Genomic DNA, 23,959 nt, shown 5'->3' with positions numbered 1-23,959 from the left:
TTGTTACCCCATCTATTTGCCATGAAGTGATGGGATCAGATGCTATGATCTTAGTTTTTTGAATGTTGAGTTTTAAGCCAGCTTTTTCACACTCCTCTTAAACCTTCATGAAGAGGCTCTTTAGTTCTCTTTGCTTTCTGCCATAATGGAGGTGTCATCTGCATAGCTGAGGTTATTGATATTTCTTCCGGGAATCTTGATTCCAGCTTGTGTTTCATTCAGCCCAGTATGTCGCATGATGTACTCTGCACAGAAGTTAAATAAGCAGGGTGACAATATGGAGCCTTGATGTACTCCTTTCCCAATTTTGAGCCAGTTCCAAAAGTTCCAAAAATAGCAAGGAGAGATAAGAAAGTCTTCCTAAGTGGGCAATGCAAGAAATAGAGGAAAACAATAGAATGGGGAAGACTAGAGAGCTCTTCAAGAAAATTAGAGATATCAAGGGAATATTTCATGCAAAGATGGGCACAATAAAAGAAATGGTATGGACCTAACAGAAGCAGAAAATGTTAAGAAGAATTGACAAGAATACACAGAAGAGCTGTACAAAAAAGATCTTAATGACCTAGATAGCCACGACAGTGTGATCACCCACCTGGAGCCAGACATCTTGGAGTGCAAAGTCAAGTATAGGCCTTAGGAAGCATCACTACGAACAAAGCTAGTGGAGGTGATGGAATTCCAGCTGAGATATTTCAAATCCTAAAAGATGATGCTGTTAAAGTGCTGCACTCAATATGCCAGCAAATTTGGAAAACTCAGCAGTGGCCACAGGACTGGAATAGGTCAGTTTTCATTCCAATCCCAAAGAAAGGCAAAGAATGTTCAAACTACCACACAATTGCACTCATTTCAAATGCTAGCAAAATAATGCTCAAAATTCTCCAAGCTAGGCTTCAACAGTACCTGAACTAAGAACTTCCAGGTGTTCAAACTGGATTTAGAAAAGGCAGAGGAACCAGAGATCAAATTGCCAACATCTGTTGTCTCATCGAAAAAGCAAGAGAATTCCAGAAAAACATCTACTTCTGTTTCATTGACTACACTAAAGTGTAATGATTAAAAATATTTATTTACTAAAATGGCCACCCCACTGTAACCATAATTTGAGGATCGAAGAAGGGAGAAAACAATAGAATATCTATGGTCACGATTCACTTAAAGATATCTAGATCCACTTCATATATAATATTCCAAGTTTTTTTTAAATATAGAAACAGAAATAAGATATTACCATAATAAATACCAGCAGTTTTCACTACCCAGTTTTTCCCACAGCTTAAAAAACATAGCACACCTGTCTTAGTGGCCACATCCTAAACTCTCACGAAATTTAATAAACCCCAAGTGAAGATCTCAGACTCAGGCCTGCCAGCCAGTTGAACCCCAAGCAGGTGGAACTTTTAATGGCCCCAACTGTTTTTCACACACATAAAATTCCTAAAAAGCCATGGTTGGTCAGTGGCCAATGGAAGGATTTTCCAGCATTTATTAATAGAAATTTTATTGAGTTGAAATAACAAAATTTCCTAACAAGTTGGTTCTATCACTCTCCTCTTTTTTTTTTTTTCCCCCAGGTACAGAGCAGTTGCCTCCTGGAGTCGTGTTCAGGGAATTGGGATTCCCTTGGTCACAGCCATTGAGATTGTCTCCATCTGGATCCTTTCTTTTATCCTGGCCATCCCTGAAGCCATCGGCTTTGTCATGGTACCTTTTGAATACAAGGGTGCACAGCACAGAACCTGTATGCTCAATGCCACGTCGAAATTCATGGAGGTATGAATAGTCTAAAGGAAATTAATTAGGGAGTGGGAGAGGTCTTCATTTACCATCAGCGAGACTTGATATCACTACACTGCCCAGTGTGATTTACGATGCTGTATGCTGTGTGTGTGCTCAGTCGTTCAGTCATAGCCGACTCTTTGCAACCCCGTGGACTGTAGCCTGCCAGGCTCCTCTGTCTGTGGGATTTTCCAAGCAAGAATACTGGAGTGGGTAGCCGTTCCCTTCTCCATGGAATCTTCCCAACCAAGGGATCGAACCCAGGTCTCCTGCATTGCAGGTGGAATCTTTACTGTCTGAGCCACCAGGGAAGCCTGGTTTACTCTGTTAGTTGAGTGAAATACTGTAAGTCCCCTACAAATGAGCCCTCAAGTTGTGAACTTTCAGAGATGTGCACATGTGCCTGTAGCCAGCTGTCATACTGTTCTACGGTGCTTTTTCAAGATACTACACTGTAAGATTAAAAATATTTTCTTTATATATATATTTTTTATATATCATTTGTTGTTTTTATATCTTATTTGTGTGAAAAGTACAATAAACCTGTTACAGTCCAGTACTATATAATTTAGCATGTTAGTTCGGTACCTAGGCTGACTTTGTCGGGCTTATGAACAAATTGGATTTATGAACGCTCTTGCGGAACGTAATTCACTCACCAGAGCAGACTTACTATATTATTCAATTACACGAAAAGTAGATGTTAAGCCAGGGCTTAGCTTCTAGACTAGAACAACTACTCTGTTTTCTCTTTTGTAACTGTAGACACCATTGCTGCTCTGTGCCAAACAACTCAGAATTCTGAAGCTGAGAGAGATTGATGTGTATACATGGAGTGCTATTTGTTTTGAGAATAAGGAACACAGCACAACAATTTCCCTCTGACAGACACGCTGACACTTATTTGATGCTCCTTTGCGAAATGCATGTTTCTCACAAGTTTTTTAAAGGTAGATATACTAATTAAAAGTAGAAGTCATTCTCATGTGTGCTTAGTTCAGATTCTAATATGATATAATATAAATTTTCAGAACTTTTTAAAAAAGCATTTTAGTGTAACAAATTCAGTTGCTGTTTATTATACCTGACCACATTAATTTTTATGACCAGCTTAATTACATAGCCTACCGTGTAAGGAAGCATTTCAAATGCATATTTCCTCTGCAAAACTAGTCCCATGAAGACCAAGGAGAAAAACTAAGAGTAACTATTTCTATTTCTCTTAAATCAGCATAATTCAGTGCTTTGATGTAAGTTTCACAAAGTCTGGTTCCACCTTTAATCATTTACAGACAACTTACAGTATTTCTACCTTGGAAAATTCACAAAAATTAGTGGTCTTATGGTTGACCAGTTACCCTGCTTGGAAATTCTTGTTTTCAAATTAAAAGTATTCATGAACAGAGCCAAGTTGGCGACCTTAAAATTAAAGTTTTCTACTGATCTACTGACTTTTTTCACGAAGTCAACATCCACAGTGAAAAACGAACTAGGAGAAGTGCTCAGAATTTCAATTCAGTTCAGTTCAGTCACTCAGTCATGTCCGACTTTTTGCAACCCCATGGACTGCAGCACACAAGGCTTCCCTGTCCATGACCAACTCCCAGACCTTGCTCAAACTCATGTTCATTGAGTCGGTGATGCCATCCAACCATCTCATCCTCTATTGTCCCCTTCTCCTCCTGCCTTCTCCTCCTCCTGATGCCTTCCAGCATCCGGGTCTTTTCCAATGAGTCAACTCTTCACATCAGGTGGCCAAAGTATTGGAGTTTCAGCTTCAGCATCAATCCTTCCAATGAATATTCAGGACTGATTTCTTTTAGGATGGACTGGTTGGATCTCCTTATACTCCAAGGGACTCTCAAGAGTCTTCTCCAACACCACAGTTCAATAGCATCAATTCTTTTCTGCTCAGCTTTCTTTATACTCCAACTCTCACATCCATACATGACCACTGGAAAAACCATAGCTTTGACTAGATAGACCTTTGTTGGCAAATTAATGTCTTTGCTTTTTAATATGCTGTCTAGGTTGGTCATAGCTTTTCTTCCAAGGAGCAAACATCTTTTAATTTCATGGCTGCAGTCACCATCTGTAGTGATTTTGGAGCCCCCCAAAATAAAGCCTCTCACTGTTTCCAGTGTTTCCCCATCTATTTGCCATGAAGGGATGGGATCAGATGCCATGATCTTAGTTTTCTGAATGTTGAGTTTTAAGCCAACTTTTTCACTTTTCTCTTTCACTTTCAACAAAGGCTCTTTAGTTCTTCGCTTTCTGCCACAAGGGTGGTATCATCTGCTATCTGAGGTTATTGATATTTCTCCTGTTAATCTTGATTCCAGCTTGTGCTTCATCCAGCCCAGCATTTCACATGATGTACTCTACATATAAGTCAAATAAGCAGAGCCACATATACAGCCTTGATGTACTCCTTTCCCAATTTGGAACCAGTCTATTGTTCCATGTCCAGTTCTAACTGTTGCTTCCTGACCTGCATATAGATTTCTCAGGAGGCAGGTCAGCTGGTCTGGTATTCCCATCTCTTTCAGAATTTTCCACAGTTTGTTGTGATCCACACAGTCAAAGGCTTTGGTGTAGTCAATAAAGCAGAAATAGATGTTTCTCTGGAACTCTCTTGCTTTCTCTATGATCCGACAGATGTTGGCAATTTGATCTCTGGTTCTGCTGCCTTTTCTAAATCCAGCTTGAACATCTGGAAGTTCACAGTTCACATACTGTTGAAGCCTGGCTTTTACAATTTTGAGCATTACTTTGCTAAAGTGTGAGACGAGTGCAATTGTGCAGTAGTTTGAACATTCTTTGGCATTGCCTTTCTTTGGATTGGAATGAAAACTGACCTTTTCCAGTTTCATGGCCACTGCTGAGTTTTCCAAATTTGCTGGTATATAGAGTGCAGCACTTTAACAGCACCATCTTTTAGGATTTGAAATAGCTCAACTGGAATTCTATCATCTCCACTAGCTTTGTGTGTTGTGATGCTTCCTAAGGCCCACTTGACTTTGCATTCCAGGATGTCTGGCTCTAGTCCAGTGATCACACCATCGTGGTTATCTGGGTCATGAAGATCTTTTTTGTGTAGTTCTGTGTATTCTCAGAATTTGGGCAGTGTGAATGAGTGATCTGGATACCTCTGACTAAAACGTTAGAAAAGAGGCTCCATGTAATAAGGAACTTACTGATGGATCTTGCTGGGTAAAAGGAAATAGGTTTCTTCACAAGAAAGCATGTCCTTCTTAGCAGTGAAGCTAAGAGTGGCTGCCCTTCAGGCAGGGGCGGGGATGCCTGGAGGGTTGCATAAACAGTACTGAGTTTGAACTGATAATTTTTTGGTCACACCCCTCGGCATGCAGGATCTTACATGCATGCATACTAAGTTGCTTCAGTCACTTCCAACTCTTTGTGAGCCCATGGACTTGAAGCTGCCAGGTTCCTTTGTCCTTGGGATTCTCCAGGCAAGAATACTGGAGTGGGTTGCCATTTCCTCCTCCAGGGGATCTACCCAACTAAGGGATCAAGCCCACATCTCTTACAGGTACTGCATTGGCAGGTGGGTTCTTTACCCCCAGTGCCACCTGGCTTCCCTGATGGCTCAGCCTGCAGGATCTTAGTTCCCTGATTACAGATCCCACCAGCACCCCCTGCATTGGAAGCACCAAGTCTTACCACTGGACTGCCAGGGAAGTCCCATGAACTGATGATTTTGTAGATTTCTTTTCAAGTCGAAGGTTTTAGGCTTCTCTTTCCCCCTGGTCTCTTTTTCTAATTTGATCCCCCTTCTTTTTCCAGTCTTTCCTCCTCAGCTTTGCTCTAACCTAGACTGGAGGGACCCACTCCAGTGTTCTTGCCTGGAGAATCCCAGAGACGGGGGAGCCTGGTGGGCTGCCGTCTATGGGGTCGCACAGAGTCGGACACGACTGAAGCGACTTAGCAGCAGCAGCAGCAGCAGACTGGAGGGAGGGGCTTCCCAGGTGGTGTTAGTGGTAAAGAACCCATCTGCCAATGCAGGAGACACAAGAGACACCGGTTCAATCCCTGAGTGGGAAAGATGCCCTGGAGTGGGCATGGCAACCACTCCAGGATTCTTGCCTGGAGAATCCCCATGGACAGAGGAGCCTGACAGGCTACAGTATATGGGGTCACAAAGAGTTGTCCATGACTGAAGTGTCTGAGGACTCACACAGACTGGGGGGAGGCCCTGCTGTACCCTTGATGTCATCAGTTCCAAAGAAATGTGTGATCCCATTCTGGACTGGCCTCTGCCATGGAAGGGGCAGGGGACTCCATCCAGTCTCCTCCAGCAAAGGCCAACTCCCAGGACCCCCACAGCTGCTTCTGGGCTTCACACCCCCACCCACACCCAGAAGGAGGGGGTACAGAGGAAGGGGCTTCTTCAAGGAGTGTGTGCATTGTGCTTAAACGAAGAGTTCTGATTTTTTTTGTTTGTGTTTTAAGTTCAGTACTAAGATCTTTCTACAGTGGGATGTGAATAGGAAAATATTTGTATAAACAGATCTGAATACTCCAACTCCTTTGAGATTCTGCACTTAACCTGAGGCTACAATTCAGTGGTCTGTGAACTTGAAGGAAAAGGAAATTACATGTTTATTTTCACTAACTTCTAACTGAAATTTATCATTTCCTTCTAATTAACTTGGATGTAGGCAACAAATCACAGTAGTGTTTAACAGAAACATGATGTTGTTTTTTTTCACTAATATATAATCTGGAAATGTTATTTACATTCATCATTGGTTCCATATTCTGATAGAACTCATTAGATCTGTCATTTAATTTGTTAATAAACCCACATATTGTGATCCTAGAATTTTCTTTTTCATATTTTTGTTAGCTACGTTTTGATGTAATTTGTTTCCATTGTATTTTATTTCATGCATTTAAAAGCATTATTCTCAATAAACTTATAGTTGCTAGAGGGGGAAGAATATGGCAAAGAGATAGGGAATTTGGGATCAACATGTACACACTGCTATATTTAAAATAGATAACCAACAAGGACCTACTGTATAGCACATAGAACTCTGCTCAGTGTTATGTGGCAGCCTGGATGGGAGGGGAGTTTGGGGGAGAATGGATACATGTATATGCAAGGCTGAGTCCCTTCACTGTTCACCTGAAACCATCACAAAATTGTTAATCAGCTATACTCCAATATAAAATAAAATGTGTTTTTTTTTTTTTTAAGTATTAGTCTCAGAAGGAATTATAGTCTTCACCAGAAATCCAAAGGGGTCCCTGACATAAAAATAGTTATGAACCCCTGCCCAGAACTTTTTTTCCTCAGGAACCATTTATAGCATATTTTAATAGACATGTTATAAATGCAGCCTACTGGGCCTCTTTCTATATTCAGAAACTCTCCAGTTTTTCACAGAGCAGTGTGATTATTTTTTACTGTGGGAACTGAGATATTGCAGGAGGCTGCATTATCCTTAGTAAATAAACTATCTGGAGAAACAGCATTAGGAAAGGAAAAGCGTTCTTCCCAAGTTGGTGATTAATTTAGTGGGAGGAAGAATTTAGCTATAATTTTCGAATTTCCATTTTTATGGGGTATTACATTTTCTCCTTTAAAAAGACATAAAACTGAGTAATCCTGATATTTACAAATCCTGTCCACAGGGAGATCAGGTTCAACATGCCTTCAGATAAGCTACTCTGCCTCAATAGTTTCCAGGTGGCAAGTATTAAGAGAGAGAGGAAGGACGTGGTTATTGATGGCTCACACTGGCTGGCTGAGGTCGCATAGCAGACATACCAGACAAAGGGTTAACTCCCAACAAGCAGAGCCCTACAGATAAGCCATTCACAACCTTCGCTCTTTCCAAACAAGACAGGCACGTTAAGAACACTTCACCACAACAGTCAGAAGTAAACCAGACACTAGCAAAATGCTGAGAATCACCAATAAAGATACAGATCCTTATGTCTCAAAAGGATGTTTTATGAGCTTTGAAAGGGAATTGTTTTTATTGATGAGGGTTCTTCCACTGTGTAATTCAAACCAACTTTCGTTTATTTAAAATATTAATAATTGTTAATAATTATTAAAATTATTAATAATTTGGGTAATTTTAAACTTCTTGTAGCTAATTTACAATGTTGTGTTAATTTCTGCTATATAGTAAAGTTATTCTGTTATATATTTTCTTTTTCACATTCTTTTCCATTATGACTTATGAAAGGATATTGAATATAGTTCCCTGTGCTACAGAGTAGGACCTTGTTGTTTTTCTATATATAATAGTTTGCAGCTGTTAATCCAGAACTTCCAACCCATCCCTCTCCCACCCGGCCTCCCACTTGGTAACCACAAGTCTGCTCTCTGTCTATGCATCTGTTTCTGTTTCATGGATAAGTTCATTTGTGCTATATTTTAGATTCCACATAAAGTGATATCGTATGTTATTTGTCTTTCTCTGTCTAAATTACTTCACTTGGTATGATAATCTCTAGCTCCATCTTGTTGCTGCAAATGGCATTATTTCATTCTTTTTATGGCTGAGTAATATTCCATTGTATATATATATATATTATATATATATAATATACATACATGGTATGTATGTACATATATGGTGTATACTGTTGTATATTTGGTGTGTGTATATATATATGTGTGTGTGTGTGTGTATATGTATACCACATTCATCTGTCAATAGACATTTAGGTTGCTGTTATGTCTTGGCTATTGTGAATAGTACTGTCAGAATAATATTAATTCAATTTCTTTGTGTGCTGTTATAAAAAGCAACACACAGCACACAACACACAGCTAAACCAGAAACTACATGTTTGGACTTTTCAGTTTGGTTGAGTTTTGAGCACGACCTCCAAGCCCATTACCACCAGCAGAGAGCATGAATATACAAACATAGCTATAAGCATGGAGACGTTGAAGCCACCAGAGGCTTTGTGCAGCAAACTTGCCTTATAATGCTCTTCCTCCTCTCTGCCTCCTCTCCTCTTTCCAGTTCTATCAGGATGTTAAGGACTGGTGGCTGTTCGGGTTCTACTTCTGCATGCCCCTGGTGTGCACTGCGATCTTTTACACCCTCATGACTTGTGAGATGTTAAACCGAAGGAACGGCAGCCTGAGAATTGCCCTCAGTGAGCATCTGAAACAGGTAAACCTGATAAGGTCATGACGATCTGGCCAAGACTGGTTTGTCCTTGACAATGAAAGGACTATGGATACTGTGTTTTGCGGATTTAGCCTGATTTCCTAAAAATTTAAATGCTGTCTTACTTGTCTGTATGCCTTGTTTTCTTTAGAGTATTGAGCATTTCTCCAGTGAAGTCAGGATCCGACCTGTGAAACACATGGCCCTGGGGGCAGGGCCCAAATAGAGAGGAACTATTCGTTAATTTTGCCAAGAGTATCTATCAAACGTGTGTTTGTGATTAGTAGTACATTAAACTGGGCTTGGAATTGTGCCAGGACTATTAAAAAAAAAAAAGAAGCACATGACTTTCTCCCCAGTAGGCTTTGCAGTCTTGTTGTGGAAATAAAACACAAACATGAGATAATTGAAAAACAGAATCACAAGGTATGGTAAAAAGTAGCTTGTGCTATAGAAAGCCAAGGAGGATATGAGATAAAGTCATGAAGAAACTGTTCATGCATGAGGAGGATTGAACTGTTCCTGATGGGGGTCTAGCTAGAACACACATGAGTACCATGCATTTGAGGAGTAGGAAAAGGAGACAGACGTCATGAGAGCAACATCTAAGGTATGACTCATGGAAAGAAATGGGATTGGGTACATAAGAAGTCGCATTTTGGAAAGCCTAAAGTCCTAGAAAAAATCTGAACCTGTCAGTAGGAGGCTATCTGTTTCTCCCAGGCAGCGAACAGGACGGATAAAGCTGTGAAGCTTCTGTTTGCTGACTCTGTGACACTGGGCAATTGCTTTCTCTCTCTGAACTTCTAGTTTTTTGAAAAATGTATAAAATAATATCTTCCCTTTAAGATATTTATTTATTTGACTGTGAGATCTAGTTTCCTGACCAGGGATCAAACCCAGGCCCCCTGTATTGTGAGTGTCTTAGCCACTGGGTCACCAGGGAGGTCCCACCTGCACTTTTCTGTACAAATACTAACTCAATTTTGAGTCTTAAATTTTTTAATGAAATGTATATAATAGTACATCAAAGGGATTATGTAATGCATGCACAGTGTCTGATAGAACCCAGCTGATACTACGTAGTCAGATACTGTTGATATATATTAATTCAAAGAGTAAAACCAGGACTGTGGGTAACTTCAGTTTCAACAAACAAGTATGTAAAGACGACCAGCCACACCAAAAGTCAATATGAGTTGTTGATGGAGCCTGGATAACTGCCCTGTGTGATTGCCATACACGAGCGCCAATCTTCATCGGCAACTCTTTTTGCCCAGAGTACCGATTTTTTTGAGCCTCAATTCATTATCTTAAACTGGACACAATAATATATGAATCAGTATTATTATTGAGAATCAAAGGAATTAACATGCATTCACATACTTCATAAAAATCTGTTATACAAATGGTAGCTATTATCCTTTATTAAAATTTAACAGGAAACTTATCTTGAGAAACTTTGGCATGACATCATCCAGGCATGAAAGTTCAGAGTACTCCAGATGTGAAACATATTAAGCTGTTATTACCTTTCATTCCTGCAATAGAGGTAACTAATTAGAATAGATTTGTGGAAAATGGTGTTTCTGAATGTCGATTTTTGCATTAGCACCACAATTGAGCCTATTCAAGCTATGAGTGACACCTGCTCTGAAAATAATTAAACAGGGATTGGGAGCAATAAGATGCTGCTGCTTCACATTTTCATAGCATTTTTTAAGTTCCCAAAGAGCATTTCCATGTCATTTTGGTATTTGATTCCTCCAAACACGCTGTGAGATAAGCTAGACAGGCATGTACCCTTATTATACGGGTGTTTAAGAGACTAACGCAACCAAATGGACATTAGAATCCAAAACTTGGTCCCCATGCAATAGACATTCCCTTGCATCCCACTCAAAGGTCGAGCAGGTTCTGACTGCAGGAGAGCAAGCCTAGCTGGGAGGGCTTTGGGGTTGGAGGGTGGCAGGGGGGCTAGCTTAGAGTGAAAACCCTACCACCCCATCCAAGTCCAACATGGCTCTTGATCCTGCTTCTGGTATGTTTTTCTAGAAATTCTCTTCACTATACCTTTATCAGTTAGGGGTTGTGTTTGGATGCTGAGTGCAGAAAATCTTCCCAGGTGGCTCAGCGGTAAAGAATCTGCCTGCCAACGCAGGAGAAGTGGGTTCAATCCCTGGGTCAGGAGGATCCTCTGGAGGAGGAAATGGCAACACTCTCCAGTATTCTTGCCTGGAGAGTCCTATGGACAGAGGAGCCTGGCAGGCTACAGTTTATGGGGTGGCAAAGAGTCAGACACAACTGAGTGACTGAGCACAAATGTGAACAGAAAACTCAAAATAACAGGGAGTAGGCCAAGTGGGGGCTTATCTGTCTCCCGTAGCTTATCTGTCTCCCGTAGCTTATCTGTCATCAGCTCAGTGGTCATGGGACTCAAGAAGCCAGGGTTCTGCTCCTGTGCTCGCCTTTCCTTTATTATTGGAAGATGGCAGCTACAGCTCTGCCCTTAGACCTCCTTTCCAGGCAGCCAGAAGGGGAAGGATACAGATCACATTAGCGTGTGTGCACCGAAGGAGTAGCCCCCATGTTTAAGTAGCTTTTCCAGAAACCCCACATGTCTATGGCATTACCACTCTGAACACACCTGATCTCGTCAGAAACCCCACACAATGGGTTCTACCTAGCGTAATCAATAAGATCTGTGTGCATGAGGAAGCCAGGCTCCTCTGCTGCCGTGACAAAATCAAGGATCTGACTGATAGTAAGGAAAACTCAGAAGGATGGATATTGATTAACCAAATAGCTGACTGTCATGTGGCAAAGTATTAATATTGTCTTTTAAAAAATTATCCTCTTGCAGACTTCCCTGGAGGTCGAGTGGTTAAGACGCCACACTTCCGTGGCACGGGGCTCGGGTTCAATCCCTGCTGAGGGAACTAAGATCCCACATGCCATGTGGCATAGCCTAAACAAATAAATAAGTTTACCCACTCTGAGGATGTGCTCCAAAGAGATAGCCTCTCCCCCAATACGCTCCTCTCTACACTTTCTGTGTACACAAAATGGCCCTTTAAAATGATCCCCCATTCCTGTGGATTAATAAATAAAGGAATCCTTTATTGTTCTCAATACAGTCAGTTTATACATTCTCTGAAGCCATAGCCAGCTAGCTAGCTAACTCAAAGATTAAAGAAATCCCAGTTCTTGGGGCTAAAGCCACAGTTTGTGACAACTGCCCTGAGATCTTTTTAAATAGCTCTATCAATCACGTGGGTTTATTGCAGGCTCCCCCTACTTAATGCTGTGTGCCCTGGATTGAACCAGCCTTACCCTTCCAAATCCTGTTTTCAATCACTTTTATTTTGACATTAAGTGATCCCGGTTACAGACAAGTTGTATTTTATGTTCCCAGTTGGGCTTCCTAATGCCATTCCCTGTAATACTCAAATACAGGGCACCCAAATGACTAGCTGCAGATAGTTCGTAACATGGTTTTACTGATCCTGTGCAGACCCCAAAGCATGTAAACCTGCCACTGGAGTCAGGCCAGAATCAGCATGTCCCCGTTTTTCCAACTGTCTGTGCTGATAATTCTTTACCCTCAGGTGGCGCTAAGTGGTCAAGAACCCACCTGCAGATGTAGGCGACAAGAGACGTAGGTTTGATCCCTGGGTCAAGAAGACCCCCTGGAGAAGGAAATGGCAACCCACTCCAGTATCCTTGCCTGGAGAATCCCATGGACAGAGGAGCCTGGCGGGCTATGGTGCATAAGGTTGCAGAGTCGGCCAGAACTAAACTGACTTAGCACGCTCGCACTCTAAAATACAATTTAAAAAAATACATTATTTGCAAACAATGTATCTTTGAAAACTACCTGTCATTAAAAGAATTTTAAAAGCCAAAAAAATCCGAATGCCAGCTTTCTCCAAGATCAAGAAATGGAGAAAACACGTTGTTATTCCTTTTCCTTTTCTGTTTCGTACTCCTATTTTGTTTTCCAAACATCTTTGTAGACTTGTTCATTGTTTGGAAAATCCCATGGATGGAGGAGCCTGGTAGGCTGCAGTCCATGGGGTCGCTAAGAGTCGGGCACGACTGAGCGACTTCATTTTCACTTTTCACTTTCATGCATTGGAGGAGGAAATGGCAACCCATTCCAGTGTTCTTGCCTGGAGAATCCCAGGGACAGTGGGGCCTGGTGGGCTGCCGTCTATGGGGTCGCACAGAGTCGGACATGACTGAAATGACTTAGCAGCAGCAGCATGCCACACAGCTTACAGCATCTTAGTTCCCCAATCAGGGGAACTGGTTTCAGGCTAGATTGAACCCAGACCCTCAGCAATGAGAGCCAAGAATCCTAACCACTGGACCACCAGGGAATTTCCTAGATTTGTCCCATTTTGTTATTATGGTAGGGTCAGTCACCTTGACTAGCATGCTATCATTAATGCAGGTGAATTACCTGTTATGGAGACTTTTAACTAACCTTCCCCTCCTGTGTTTGACAGACATACAAATACACAGACATACAGACCCAGTCACAGTGTTGGCTCAACCTCAGCCCGTCCTCCCCTCTGCCCACCATCGAACCTTTGACCTGGCCCTAATAACCAGCCTGAGGCTACCATGCTTCCTGGCAGCTGCCCCAAAAGAATCACTAACAACTCCTTGCTTAAGACAATTGGACTCCAAACCTTATCTATTTTTTTATTTGGCCGCACTATGCTGCATGTGGGATCTTAGTTCCCCGACCAGGGATCGAATTTATGCTTCCTGGAGCAGAAGCTCAGAGTCCTAACCACTGGACCAAGGGAGTTTCCTGGACTCCAAATCTTGATGAGGTAGAGGGTGGTGAGGTGGGCTGCTCTGGCTCTTCTTTGAGTACTCTGTCCCAATCTACTACTTGTTTTTAATTGGAGTATAATTGCTTTACTATGTCATGTGGAAACTAACACAACATTATACTACTTCCTTTTGTGTATCTCCCTTCTCTAGTAGAAAAACACTAAACTTATTGTATTTTTTTCTCTCACTTTTCTTTAGCGTCGAGAAGTGGCAAAAACAGTTTTCTGCTTGGTTGTAATTTTTGCTCTGTGCTGGTTCCCTCTTCATTTAAGCCGCATTTTGAAGAAAACCGTGTACGATGAAATGGACACGAACCGATGTGAATTACTTAGGTATGATCCTTTGCGCTCAGAAGGAAATTGAAGTTTCTCTGATCTCACATTTCTAAGACTTTTACAAAACCACCTGTTCTATACTCACGTGAGCTCTGGAAATTAAATCTTCTAAGTTGATTGTTTTTCTTTAGCTGTCACAGCCCATAACCAACCTTAAAATTTTGTGCAAGCCCTATCAATAATTTTGCTGCTCCCCTCCCGGGTTAAGCAAGTGGTGGGTATATCTGCACATGTCCTGCAGAACTGAAACTGCCATTTAAACAAGGGCTTTGAAAATAATTTTGACTGCTACCTCTGAGAAATGTCTCCTGGGCAAGAAAAATGCTTATTCTAGAGATAAATGCTAATTAGGTTTTAAAACATGATGTTCTAATTTATCTCTTCTATTTCCTTTTGCTCAAGTTTCTTGCTGCTCATGGATTACATCGGTATTAACTTGGCAACCATGAATTCATGTATCAACCCAATAGCTCTATATTTTGTGAGCAAGAAATTTAAAAATTGTTTCCAGGTAAGTATTTCTTTTAGCAAGAAGATCTTTTTCATAATAATTGTTGGCATTAATGATTGATTATATGTGATGGTTGTTGCTGTTGTTGTAGTCACTCCAGTTCAGTTCAGTTCATTCACTCAGCTGTGTCCAACTCTTTGCGACCCCATGAACTGCAGCACGCCAGGCCTTCCTGTCCATCACCAACTCCCGGAGTTTACTCAAACTCATGTCCATCGAGTCAGTGATGCCATTCAGCCATCTCATCCTCTGTCGTCCCCTTCTCCTCCTACCCCCAATCCCTCCCAGCATCAGGGTCTTTTCCAATGAGTCAACTCTTCGCATGAGGTGGCCAAAGTACTGGAGTTTCAGCTTTAGCATCAGTCCTTCCAATGAATGCCCAGGACTGATCTCCTTCAGAATGGACTGGTTGGATCTTCTTGCAGTCTAAGGGACTCTCAAGAGTCTTCTCCAACACCACAGTTCAAAAGCATCAATTCTTTGGTGCTCAGCTTTCTTCACAGTCCAACTCTCACATCCATACATGACCACTGGAAAAACCATAGCCTTGACTAGACAGACCTTTGTTGGCAAAGTAATGTCTCTGTGTAGTCACTTGGTCATGTCCAATTCTTTTGTGACCCCATGAACTGTAGCCTACCAGGCTCCTCTGTCCGTGGGATTTTTCCAGGCAAGAATGCTGGAATGGGTTAGCGTTTCCTACTCCAGGGGATCTTCCTGACCTAGGGATCAAAATTGCATCTCCTAAATTGGAAGGTGGATTCTTTTTTTTTTTTAATTGGATGGTCATTGCTTTACAATATTGTGTTGGTTTCTGCCATACATCTGCCACAAATATCCATATGTCCCTGCCCTCCTGAACCACCTGCCACCTCCCTCCCCATCCCATCTCTCTAGATTGCCACAGAGCACTGGGCTGAGCCCCCTGTGTCACACAGCAAATTCCTACCTGGCAGGCAGATTCTTTAGTGCTGAGCCGCCCATATGCAATAGTATATAATAGCAAATTCAATTGTTTTCATTTAATTAGAATTCTGTTTTTCTCTTCTGTCTTTTCTCTATTTTTATTTCTAATAGAGTATAAATGCTTTATTAGTTTCTACTGTCCAGCAACGTGAATCAGTGATACATATACATTTTATATATGTATATATCTTTTATATATATATCCCCTTTATATATATATATCCTTCCCATTTATATATATATCCCCTTTTATATATATATCCCCCTTTTATATACATATATCCCCTTTTATATATATATATATATATATATATATATATATATATATATATATATATATATATATATATCCTTCCCATTTAGGCCACCACAGAGCGCTGAGGAGAGTTCCTGTAGATTCTCATTAGTTCTCTATTTTATACATGGTATCGGTGGTGCGTATATGCCAATCCCAATCTTCCAGTTCATCCTACCACCTCCCTGTCCCCCTTGGCATCCTTAACGTTGTTCTCTACATCTGTGTCTCTATTTCTGCTTTGTAAGCAAGTATTTTTTAAGAACAGCCAACTGTGTGTATTAGATATCCCACAGGCATGGCTCATTCCAGTTGTAAATAGCACTTTCATCAGCTGAACTTTTCAGAAGAGAAATGAAAATCACAATAGTACTTTTATCGGCTGAACTTTTCAAAAGAGAAGTGAAAATTACATTTTGTTACCCAGAAAGAGCATCGAATTGTCAGCATAACAGAAAAGCAATATATATTCAAACAACATACTCAAAAGTTAAAATAAAAAGAATTAATTTAGTAGCATGCCACTTTAGTATCATGCTTTGAAAAGAAATATTCCAAGTTGAGCTCCAAGGCCAACAGAATAGATTAAACTTATTCATGCCTTACATAGCCTTAGACTTTTAACCATAGTCTCAACAAAACATAAACTCATTGTTAAGAAAGCTCTTGCTAAATGCTACTTAATAGTATACTTCATAATAGTCTTTTCAAGAAAAGTAAATGTTTATGGCTCTGGAAATCTGAACTAATGTAATTTAATTCAAAATCAGTTTCCTTCCGTTCTTCAGACCTCCTTGTAGCTAAGCCAACACGTGTTCTCCAGAAGTTCCAAGCACTTCTCACTGAGGTATTATTTTTCCAGTTCCTAGAGTGATTTTAGCATAGAATTAGTCCTAAGTGGAATCCGCTGATTTTGGCCAGGATGTTTAACTTCATTTTATGGTGCATATTAGGAAGAGTAGCATAGAGTTCAAGGGTGCAGGATCTGGACGTGAACAGTCTTGATTTACATCCCAGGTCTGCACTAGCTATCTAAAACCAGATCCAAGTGGGGCCACTCCTGCTTCCTCAGTTTGTCCATCAGTAAATCAGATGCTGTATCTGTATCTGTATCAGATACTGTATCTATCTCATAAGGTGGAATAAGTGGGTTCAGTGCTTGAGACAACAGAAAGTGCTCGGTATGAGTTAATCAGTATTAGGGAAAGAAGAGAGGAAAAACACAAGTGAATACCTTCATGACTCCTGCAGTCTAAAAGGAGACAGACAGATATTAACCAGAGAATCACGGGCATCAATAAAACTTGGTATGGAAGTTCTTACTGCCACACTTTGGCAATCTTTGGGGTCATGTTTACAAGTCATGAAATGTCCTAAGAAAGATTCTGCCGTAAGAAATATTGACTAAAATACAGGTCATAACAAATACATTTATGTAATCTGGAGTAAAATCAGTTGCTAATTAGTTTACATATTTTACATATAAATTAAAATTATATGTGACATGTAAATTTATATTACATATAAAATTAGTTTACATACCCCCAGAGGGTAAGGGGGGGGAAAATCCAGGTATGAACTCTCAGAAATTAAACACAATTTTGACTGATATTCATAAAAAGGCAGCATACCCAGGGGAAAGAGTCCAACAGAGAGAGTCCTGGGTTCTGAGTTCAGGTCTGCCTCTTCTCTAAGCCTCCCTGTTCTCATCCAGGAGGAAAATAGCACCTTCCCCCTAGGGCTGTTTAAGAGCCTCAGGTGAGGTGCCCAGTGAAGAGAGGCACACAGGCAGCGCAGTGGAGGCAGGCCAGGTGCTTCCCAGTCCCTCCCACCCGCCACCAACACTGCCTTCCTTTCCTCTTTGACTTGGTGAATCAACTAAAACAAGAAACACAGGATCTGTCATTTTGCACTAGAATAAACCATTTAACTTGGAGAAGACTCTTGAGAGTCCCTTGGACTGCAAGGAGATCCAACCAGTCCATTCTAAAGGAGATCAGTCCTGGGTGTTCATTGGAAGGACTGATGCTAAAGCTGAAACTCCAGTATTTTGGCCACCTCATGCGAAGAGTTGACTCATTGGAAAAGACCCTGATGCTGGGAGGGATTGGGGGCAGGAGGAGAAGGGGATGACAGAGGATGAGATGGCTGGATGGCATCACTGACTCGATGGACGTGAGTCTGGGTGAACTCTGGGAGTTGGTGATGGACAGGGAGGCCTGGCGTGCTGCGATTCATGGGGTCGCAAAGAGTCGGACACGACTGAGCGACTGAACTGAACTGAAACCATTTAACTTCTCCCTAGAGATTAAAACTCCCTACTCCAGATTACTGGCAAGGCCCACACTGTCCTCAAACACCTCTGGACATTCACCCCTTGTTGGTGAGCCTCTGTTTCTGCTGGGAACAGGCTGGTGGCCCCCTCTTAATATGAGTCTGTTCCTCCTCCCAGTCTTGCCTCTGCTGCTGCTGTCACCAGTCCAAGAGCCTGATGACTTCGGTGCCCATGAATGGCACCAGCATCCAGTGGAAGAACCATGAACAAAACAACCATAACACAGAGAGGAGCAGCCACAAGGACAGTATCAACTAAACTGAAGGAACAGTTATCAGTGTGCTTCAAGCCCGACTGGAGGAAAAAATCAACACAGCACTGTGTCCCCAGGAATCTGTTCCATCCTTCTCTCACGACTCAGCCCCACCCCCTGGAAAAATGCTTTCCAAAACGTTGAAGGGTTGACTGGTTTATACCCACAAATTCAACGAATCTTACGTCTTTGATTTATCTGATTTACCTATTCTGCATGTTATATTCAGCCCTAAAAAATGGTGGGAGTTGGCAGGGGGAAAGGAGATTGTTCAGTTAAACCAGAAGGATATTTACCACCTTTCCATGAAAATAGATTTTTTCGAGTACATGGCAAACTTTCATGGTGGTTCTGTAGAATGTTCAATAAGACCAGTCACTGTGAAAAAGTTATAGAGACTGTAACAAGATTTTTTTTTTTTTAAGTAATTTTGGTTTTTTGGCCAAACACAGTATGGGCTGAAGTCTCCTTTATTTGAAATATAATTCAGTGCCAGTATTTTTTAACTGCATAGTAGCCTACAGATGATTTGAGCTCATTTACACATATTTTTGCCCCCCAAAACAAATAAAACGGAATTCAGGTGAGAAGTTAGGTTAGTGTTTCTCATGTCACTGGCTTATTTTTTAAAACATAAATTCTCAAGCTTCAGGAGCTTACAGGACTTTAAAGCACAGACTGATATCCATATATGGCAGTTTAATAGCTGCTATGCAAACTTTTTAAGAACCTATATTTTCTTTTTTAATGGGGTTTCATATTAGGAGATCTTGTGCCTATTCTGTTAAATTGAAAAATAATGCTTGACTCAAACAGTTCTGTTTTTCACAAGCCTAGTTTTTTAATGGAAGCATTTTATGTAAAATCAAAATACCATTTACTAAAATTTAAATGTTTGTATCGTTTAACTATGTCCAAGACTTTTGGTGAAATGCATAGAAGTCCAGAACAAACCAAGAAAGAAAGGATTGCGTATTTTCAGAAGATTTGGAAATTCTCATTGAGGTTTATTTTTGGTAATAGTAACGTGTATATGTGTGTGTGCAAATATACACGTATGTATCGTGTACATATATACATGCATATACATATATACATGTATGTATATATTCCTTTGCTTCCTTTTAAAATGTTAACTGGCAGTGAGACTTTTTTGGTCATTCCTTTTCCACGGAGGAATATGGAAAACATAATTTCAAAGTGGCCAGCTGAGTTTATTGTGTCAATGAAATATAATTACTCCCAGATGCCGCCATGAACTTAAGGTTCTTCATGTCCCTGGGTTTTCAGTATGAACCTAAATGCCTTCCCTACCCACACTCCTCATATGGTCACCATTTCAAAAGGCCTGCAGTGACTTCTGCTGGGCGTTTTCCACGATGTTTACAAACTGTGATTGCAGCAGCAAATCTTTTACTGTGTGTATATAAATATATGTATATATAAACAACTGTAAATTTCTTTTAGCCAATTTTTCTATGATCGTCTCTGTGGAATGTATTCGTGTGTGTGGTATATGCATGTGGTCAGATGGTATGTATGGATTTCATGTAACCTAATATTAACGCCTCGCAGTTGTGCCAAAGCAAACACTCCAGATGGAATCTAGGTGGTTGTCCCTCACAACAACCAACCTGTCAGTTTTAATCTATCCATGTTCATAAATCTTGTGACCATGTTACCATTACAAATGGAATGTGAGAGGCCTCATGAAAAAGGATGAGCCAATGGATTTTTGACAATGGATTTGGTGTTTTGGTTGGTTGGTTAGTTGAAAAAAGCAGTATTGGGGGTTGTATTTTGCTCCTGTGCTGGAGCAAAATTCATTAAAGTCTGAAGTATTATATTGTCCCAGTCCTCAACATGGTGATGAGACTGACAAGTGGGCAAATGCTTCTATCAGATTTCACCAGAAAAATGTCTGATGATACATTAGCTCAGCTGCTTCCTTGGGCTGTATTTCAGAACAGTCGTGTATAAAATGATATCAAGTGCCAGCTGTCCAATTGCAGGCCTCCTTTGTGTGTTAGCAGTCAAATTCCATTAGTCCCCTGGTGCGTCACAGGCAGTGATATAGCCCATGATATAAGCCATAGGTTCACACCACTGTGTTTAGACAGTGGTCTTTTTCTTTAAGATGCTTTGTCTCTTGCATATCCAAAATGCATTTTACAAGTTCAGGAAGTCATAGATTTCTGAACAACCACACGGGCTTCCATGTGCATTTTGTTTATGGACCAGTAAGTGACTGTGGTTGATAAGTAGGAATATTTCCAGTTTCTACGTATATCACATCTTTCCAAGTAAATCTGTAGAAATGAGCCAGAAGCCACGGCCCTGCACTGGCAGTGGCCCATAAGTACAAAATAAAAGTTTACAGAAGCCTTGTGAGTGTCTCTTCATTTGTATTAATACATAGTTCTATCTAGGAAATGTTTGCTACACAGTGGTTGCAAACCTCTCCCAAGTTAATAGCCAGGTGAGTGGTTTTCAAACAGATAAGTCCTAACTGTACTGTATTCTCAACCAACTTTGTTGTATTGAACACTTAACGGTCCTATTCAATCCTTCATTCACCTTGCCTGTAAATTTTACTGAGCATCTACTATGCACCAGGAGTTCTTCTAGTGACCAGGGGTATAGCAGGGAACAAAACAGGCCAAGTGCCTGTTCTCATGGAGCTTGCATCCTAGAAGAAGCTAGAAAATAAAAAAATATCGTCAATAAACAATATGTCAAGTGGATACCTGGACTCATGTATATATAACTGGTTATTTGCCATTTTCAACTAGGGAGGGGCTTCCCAGGTGGCACTAGAGGTAAAGAACGCATCTGCCAATGCAAGAGATGCAGGAGATGCAGGTTTGATACCCAGCTCAGGACGATCCCCTGGAGGAGGGCATGGCAACCCACTCTAGTATTCTTGCCTGGAGAATCCCATGGGCGGGGGAACGTGGCAGGCTACAGTCCATAGGGTAGCAAAGAGTTGGACACTACTGAAGCGACTTAGCACACATGCACACACAGCTAATTCATAGATATACTACATCTAAAACTAAGCTCCTGATAGCTTTCTAACCTGTGCTGCCATATTATTCCTCTGCTCATGTATTACTCAGAATTCTCCAGAGAAATAGAACCAATAGGATAGATAAATGATAGATAGATAAAGAAAAGATTCTGTGGCCTCTAAGATATGTATGCTGTGCTGTGCTGCCTACAAGCTGAAGAAACAGGAAATTCAAAAGCATAATTCAGTCCAAATCCTAAGGCCTGAAACACAGGAGCTGATGGTAGAACTGCCAGTCTGAGGCCAAAACCCTGAGAACCATGGATGACTTGCATAAGTCCCAGCATCCAGAAGCCAGAGATCCAGGAGCACCAGTGTCAGAAGATGGATGTCCCACCCCAAGGAGAGACAGAGGGAATTCATTCTGCATCCTCCTTTTCATTTTTCCAGGTGCTCTCCTGATTGCTGATGCCTGTTCCTACTGGTGAGAACAGATCTGCTCTAGTCTCCTGATTCAAGCGCTGATCTCTTCCAGAAACGCCCTCATAGATACACCCAGAGATCATATCTTCCTAGCTATCTGGTTGTCCCTTAGCCCAGCCACACAACACCGAAGATGCACCATCACAGCTCAAAGAGCCCCATCCCTTGAGTTGTCACAACAGAGTCATGTCCCGTTTCTTTCTCTCAGCGCTTATACCCAACCCCATCCTCAGATTGTCTCCAGAATCTGACTCTCTCTCCACCTCCCTTTTCTGAGCCACCACTATCTCCTGATCTCTTGCCAGGATAACTGCAGTTGGATCCCAAATGCCTACTTTTTTCCAGCCTTGGAAACATCATACTCTAACGGGAGCCTATCTCTCAACCCCTGTAGTGGTCTAAAGATGCTGACGTTTCCAAGGCAGGCGAACCAGCAATGGGGGGTTTTCTAATAACAGCTAAAGTAAGAAAAAGCCCACTAGCACAAGCCTGGAAGGTTATGAATCAAGAAGGTGCTAGCCACAGCTGGTATGGGTGTTCTGAAGAAGGTTAGTCTAGAGTGTAACAAAGATGAAAAAGAGCATTTTAAGTCCTGGCTCTGCTTTTCCCTGATGCTTTCCCATAGCTTGAGCAAGCAAACTAATATATTTACCTTTGTCCCTCACTACTTACATTTAGTTTTCTCTTGCTTACAAGACACATATTCTAAGAATATCTCAGCTGATTTATATTTTCTTACCACTGTTTTTAAATTAAGAGACCATGTATTTTAGAGTAGCTTTAGTTTTACCCACGCCCCCAAAAAAATTGGCAAATCCAAAGAGCTCCCTGTGCCCGCTTCTCCCAGATTTCTCATACACAGCTCCTCGCTATTATCTATTCCTTGTGCCAGTGGAATATATATGATGAACCAATCCTGAAATATTGTTAACTAAAGCCCATAGTTTACATTAGGGTTCGCTCTTTTGTGTTGTACGTTTAGTGGGTTTTGACAAATGGAGAGTCACAGTTGTCTACCATTGTGGTATCTTTCAAAATAGTTTCACTGCTCTAAAGCCCCTCTGGGCTCCACCTTTCCTCCCCTCCTCCTCCCCCACTCGATTTAGCCTTTCACTCAACACAGATGTAGTAAACACCCACCACATTACCTTGTGCTAGTTGCCGGGAACATGAGATCAGATGCACAAATAAATACATGCACTGAAGTCTTCATGGAGACTCGGTAGCTGTCAGCATCAAGGACAGTAACGGCACAAAGGTAAGAGCAGTCCAAATTCTTGAAACTTCAGCTGGTGACATCAGTGAATACAGCGTGAGGGCTCTTCTATAATTCTTCTTTTTACAACTTTAAAAACAATTCACTGTCCACATGCCTTGCAGGATCTTTTCTCCCCCAAACAAGGGATTAAACCTGGGCCCCAGCAGTGAAAGCACAAGTCCTAAGCGCTGTACTGCCAGGGAATTCCCTGAAATCCTTATTTTGGTGAGTATAATCATGTCACTGCTACAGAATTACATAACAAGAAGCAATATAGAATTGTCTCTACATTAGAAGCTTTTTAAAGGTCTGTAAAGGGAATTCCATGGTGGTCCAGCGCTTAGGGCACCTTGCTTTCACTGCCAAGGACCCAAGGGCCTAGGTTCCATCCCCTGGTCAGAGACCTAAGACCTGGCAAGTGGCATAGCCCCCCCCAAAAAAAGAAGTAAAAATAATAAATATCTGCAAATGTACGTTATTCTCCATCCAAAAATAAAGCTACCCAGCATAACTTATTATGGGAGCAAAACAAATTGGAGATTAAGTCCAGGAAATAGCCAACACAAATGTGAATCTTTCATTATTACCTCTATTGTTATTTTTAATGTATTGCCAGTCCACGAGAGTGTATTAAACACTATGTACGTGCAGAGTGAAGAAAATGCGCTGTCAGTCTTCCAAAACCTTTCCAGGCCTGAAATTCTGATTCCTGGGTTTGAA

The 23,959-nt window shown here is 41.2% G+C and overlaps 1 protein-coding gene across 2 annotated transcripts in view; it reads left to right on the top strand.

Annotated features, from left to right (window-relative positions):
- Window positions 1-20,874, top strand: part of EDNRA (endothelin receptor type A) — a 74,793-nt gene extending 53,919 nt beyond the window's left edge. Inside the window, exons 4-8 of one of the 2 annotated variants that reach the window (XM_086346473.1) lie at window positions 1,578-1,776; window positions 8,796-8,948; window positions 13,992-14,125; window positions 14,531-14,639; window positions 18,353-20,874. In XM_086346473.1, coding sequence (XP_086202599.1) covers window positions 1,578-1,776; window positions 8,796-8,948; window positions 13,992-14,125; window positions 14,531-14,639; window positions 18,353-18,493 — 736 coding nt within the window. In that variant the 3' untranslated portion in view covers window positions 18,494-20,874. The remainder of the gene's footprint in view (window positions 1-1,577; window positions 1,777-8,795; window positions 8,949-13,991; window positions 14,126-14,530; window positions 14,640-18,352) is intronic. The other variant, XM_086346475.1, reaches the window with a different exon arrangement.
- Window positions 20,875-23,959: the final 3,085 nt, after the last annotated feature.

Source organism: Bos grunniens, chromosome 17 (genome assembly GCF_055505025.1).
Source record: "Bos grunniens cultivar Pamir isolate PY7600 chromosome 17, Bosgru_T2T1.0, whole genome shotgun sequence".
In the NCBI taxonomy this organism is placed as follows: Eukaryota; Metazoa; Chordata; class Mammalia; order Artiodactyla; family Bovidae; genus Bos; species Bos grunniens.
This window is presented reverse-complemented; position numbering and strand designations above follow the sequence as displayed.